Raw genomic sequence first — 4,996 nt, 5'->3', positions numbered from 1 at the left:
TGATGTAAATGCTTCAGTTATGAGAAAGATTTGGAAATGCTATTCTAAATCAGGAGACTACAAAATGAATGACACAAAGATTGAAGGAAATGGTAGAGAGAAAAAGGCAGAAGAAAGAATGTTGGTTGATTTTTCTACTTTTCTACAGGGTTTGAATCACTTCTTTCCCCTTATTTATTCACTTCTGAGAGAATGGGCTAGGATATGTTTGGTCCCAGGTAATTGAAAAAAAAATTTCTTTCTCTCCCTCTCTGTCTAATACTGCTTAACTTCTCCAGTCCTTACTCCTTAGTTCCTGCTTTTATGTGGTGCTTTGGGACTTCCTGAAATTTCAGCATAATGTAGTGGATACAGAGCTGCCTTTTAAAGCTAGGAAGATCTGTATTCAAGTACTGTCTCTGATATATACGATATTCCTGGGTGCAGCAGACCCCTTTCAGTGGTCTAAGCAACTTGCCAAAATTTTAAGTTGCAAAAATGGTACTAACTTTCACCGGGAGAGGGAATTCCTCATCTGGGATTTTCCAACACCAATAAAAACCACAGTTCTGATCCCTATCCCCACAAATACACTTTAGCAAATCCTCTACATTTGTTAGCACTCACTTTACCTGGGCAGAGCCAAATCTGTCTCCATCTTCATATGCAACAGGAAGACTTCTTTAAGGATAAGCATTTAAATTTGTCTACTGAATCAAATTCCAGAAGAGTGGAATCTCCTTTTCTCAATATCTCTCCCTTAAGAACCTGACTATAGAGATATAATCTTCTAAATTAAATTATAATCAAAAGCCTGCTTGCCCATTTCCCATAGTTTTATCAGTCATTTCCTAGATGCTAATGAAGATCATTCTTAACTTATGTTCCACTCCATGAGTAAAATCCTTCAATGCAACTGTGAATTGTGTTGGTTGTTAAGGTACTATCTACTTGTGTTGATCATTCTCAAATAGATTATCTAGAGATAAGGAAATAGGCATATGGGTAAATTGACTACCCTTTTTTTAGAAAATAATGCTGATTATAATTGATTTCTTTTCTATTCATTCAAAACCTTAGCTTCTTTGACATATCTTGAAACAAAATTTGTCTTAAAAAATAATCCTCCCAACCGCCTCCCGCCCCTGCTTATAGACCGGAAGTCCGGACGTGAATCCTCTTTCCCGTCTCTCAAGATGGCGGATAAAAATACCCAGAAGGACCAAAAGGAAAAAAAGGTCAAAAAGGAAAAGAAGGAAAGGAAGAACAAAAAGGAAGATGTGGCTGAAAAGGTGGTGAAAAAGCCTCGAAAGCATTGCAGCCGGAACCCAGTTCTGGCTCGAGGGATTGGCAGGTACTCAAGGTCTGCCATGTATTCCCGGCGAGCTATGTACAAGAGGAAATATGCTGCACCAAAAACTAGAATTGAAAGGAAGAAGAAAGAGAAGGTGCCTGCTACTATCTCAAAACCAGTTGGTGGTGATAAAAATGGAGGAACCCGTGTGGTAAAGATTCGGAAAATGCCTAGGTATTATCCTACTGAGGATGTGCCTAGAAAGCTGCTAAGTCATGGGAAAAAGCCCTTCAGCCAGCATGTTAGGAGACTCCGGTCTAGCATTACCCCAGGAACAGTTCTGATCATGCTCACTGGCCGCCACAGGGGCAAGCGAGTGTTTTTCCTGAAGCAGTTGGCAAGTGGCTTGCTACTGGTCACAGGGCCTTTGACCATCAACCGTGTTCCTCTGCGAAGGACCCATCAGAAATTTGTCATTGCCACCTCTACCAAGGTTAACCTTTCTGGTGTAAAAATTCCAAATCATCTTACTGATGCTTACTTCAAGAAGAAGAGGCTGCGTAAACCTAAACACCAAGAAGGAGAGATTTTTGACACAGAAAAAGAGAAATATGAGATCACAGAGCAGCGTAAGGCTGATCAGAGAGCCGTGGACTCTCAGATCCTGCCCAAGATCAAGAAAATTCCTCAGCTCCAGGGCTACCTGCGTTCTGTATTCTCTCTCTCCAATGGAGTTTTCCCTCACAAACTGGTGTTTTAAATGCCTTGCAAAGAACTCTTATTAAAATATTTGGAATAGCTAAAAAAAATAAAATAAAATAAAATAAAATAAAATAATCCCCAGAGGGGCACCTGGGAAGCTCAGTGGAGTGAGAGTCAGGCCTAGAGACAGGAGGTCCTAGGTTCAAACCCCGCCTCAGCCACTTCCCAGCTGTGTGACCCTGGGCAAGTCACTTGACCCCCATTGCCCACCCTTACCACTCTTCCACCTATGAGACAATACACTGAAATTAAGGGTTTTAAAAAAAAAATAAAAAAAAATAATCCCCAGAGAAAATTGAAAATGTTTCCTCCAATAATAATGCAAATATGTTTCCAAAGTTCATCTTTTTAAGATACAAACAATAGTTGATGAATAAATATTAAGTGTTTATTATACACCAGACACTCTGCTAAACATTGGGTATACAAGGAATTGCAAAAGATAATCACTGCTCTCAAGAATCTCAGTTTAATGGGGGAAGCAATACGCAAACTATTATATACAAGAAAGCTGCATATATAAGATAAATTGAAAAAATGTCATTATCTCATATAGCATATCAGATATTACGATGTCAGAGTACAAATGGGGTGGTTCCATTGCCACTGAAAATGAGAATAAATCATGATCAATATGGTGGCTGATCTGTTCCATTTCAGATCTATTTACTGTCTTCCTTTCAGTTTCATTTCTCAGTGCTTTAGGAATCATCTGAATTAGTGCAGGCTCAATCAAAGCTCTTGGCAGACCTATTAAATACCTTCATTTTATTTGTTTGGAATGTGTTTATAGTCTTCCTTTATCTTCTTGTGTAATGTTTTTTTTTCAAAATAACTTGTATTCTATATGTATAACCCAGATTGAAATTGCTTGTCAGCTCTGGGAAGGGGAAGGGAAGAGAAGAAGGGAGACAATTTGGAACATATAACTTCAGAAAATTTATTGGAATTTTTTTTATTACATGTAACTTGTAAAAATAAAATATCTTTTCAAAAAACTTGTATTCTAAACCTCTGTTGCCTATGGTTGTCATGTCTGTATCTGGCCAGATCAAGTCTTAATGGTCAAATTGATTTCTGGGCTCTTTTAATTACTTTATTGTAGGAATTATATTTTTCATCATTTAAAGTTCTCTAAGAAATGCTAATAATTATAACCAATATTCCTTACTTGTTTCTATTTCTCATTTTAGTCAATGGCTTGCTTAAATGTGTAGCACAACCTGTTATAATTGCATGCAACATCTCTTCATCTTTATCTTTTAATTTGGTATTAATTTTAGGCTTCTCTTGGGTCCTGTATTTGGACATCAAATTTCATGTTTAGATCTGGTCTTTTAATCAAGAATGATTAAAAATCTTCTATTTTATTAAATGACAATTTTCCCCTCTCAAATTCTATACTTAGTTTTACTAAATAGATGATTATGGGTTCTAAACCTAGATCTTTCACCTTCTGGTATATCATATTCCATGCCTTCCAATATTTTATGTGGAAGCTACCAAGTCCTATATAATCCTGACTGTAGCTCCATTGTATTTGAATTGTTTCTTTCTGGCTGCTTAGAGTATTTTGTCCTTGGCTTGGGGTGGGGGTTGGATGCCTCTAGAATTTAGCTATAATATTCCTGGGAGTTTTCAGTTGGGGATTTCTTTCTTGAGGTGGCCTGTGGATTCTTTCAATTTCTATTTCACTCTCTTGTTCAAGAATATCAGGGCAGCTTTCTTTGGTAACACAATATTTAACTAGTTTGAAAATATTTATATTGATTCACTTCATATGATTACTATATATATATATATATATATATATATATATATATATATATATTTATGCGGGTACATATTCTCTCCTGTACTTGAACGTAAACTCCTTGGGAATAGGGTTTGTTTCATTCTTTGTGCTTGTATCTCTAGAATTTAGCAGGACCTGACACATAATTAGTGCTTATTAAGTATTTATTTATTGATTGAATGATTGATTATAGTAAGACATTGAAATTCATTTAGTAGTTTGTTAGTAGGGTGGGAGGATGGGAGAAAGGGATTGACATAGTCATAACTATGCTTTAGGAAAATCATTTTGGGAGCTGTGTGGGGACGGACTTGAGTCAGGAAGTGAAACCTGAGTTAGGAATACTGAACTGAAGCCACTACAATCAGGAAAAAAGTGCTTAAAGAATGAAGTAGGGTGGTGTCTGTATTAGTAGAAAGCAAAAAATTCACAAGATGAAAGAGAGAAAGAAATTACAATATCTGACAAGTAATTAAATATGGGATATTAGCAAGAGTAAGGAGACAAGGTTGAAAACGATTTCAAATCTTGGATGGTGGTGCCTTTGAAAGTAATAGGGAAATTAAGAAAAGGAGATGATCAGTTTAGAAAGCAAGAAAATGAGTTCTGCTTTAGACATTTTGAGTTTAAGATGTCAAAAGTACCTCTTATGCTAGATTTCAAAGAGCTATTTATTAATATGAGGTGATCTCAAGCCAGAGTTTAGAGCTGGATGGATACATAAACCTAGAAATTATCTTCCTATAGATAAAAGGTAATCCATGGGAGCTGATGAGATCACCAAGTGATAGAATATATAGGCAAAAAAAAAAAAACAGAAGAAAGCCAAGGACAGAGACTTTAGGGGCATCCATAGTTGGTAGACATTGTCATGAATGAAGAACCTGACTGAAAAAAGAAGTCATTACACAGTTATATAACCAGGAAAGAAGAGAAATGAAAACCCAAAAGAAAGAGAATATCCAGGAGGAGTTGAGCAACAAGGTTAAATGTTAGAGAAAGATCAAGAAGGGTGAAGATGAAGAAAATAAAATTAAATTTGACATTTATGAAATCACTGGAAATCTGGAGGGTGGGGGGTGACTTTTAATTAAATGATGACATCAGAAGCCAGAATGCAGAGTATTTAGAAGAGAGGGGTTATGAATTGGAAGAATTGAAATCAG

The 4,996-nt window shown here is 36.4% G+C and overlaps 1 protein-coding gene across 1 annotated transcript; it reads left to right on the top strand.

The window, feature by feature from the left end:
• The first annotated feature begins 1,143 nt into the window (after positions 1 to 1,143).
• Positions 1,144 to 2,081, top strand: LOC123243065 (60S ribosomal protein L6-like). The gene has a single exon (XM_044671235.1). It carries the CDS (start codon positions 1,176 to 1,178, stop codon positions 2,031 to 2,033), a length of 858 nt encoding a protein of 285 aa, XP_044527170.1. The 5' UTR covers positions 1,144 to 1,175; the 3' UTR covers positions 2,034 to 2,081.
• Positions 2,082 to 4,996: the final 2,915 nt, after the last annotated feature.

The sequence above is a fragment of the Gracilinanus agilis genome, chromosome 3 (genome assembly GCF_016433145.1).
Source record: "Gracilinanus agilis isolate LMUSP501 chromosome 3, AgileGrace, whole genome shotgun sequence".
Taxonomy (NCBI): domain Eukaryota; kingdom Metazoa; phylum Chordata; class Mammalia; order Didelphimorphia; family Didelphidae; genus Gracilinanus; species Gracilinanus agilis.
This window is presented reverse-complemented; position numbering and strand designations above follow the sequence as displayed.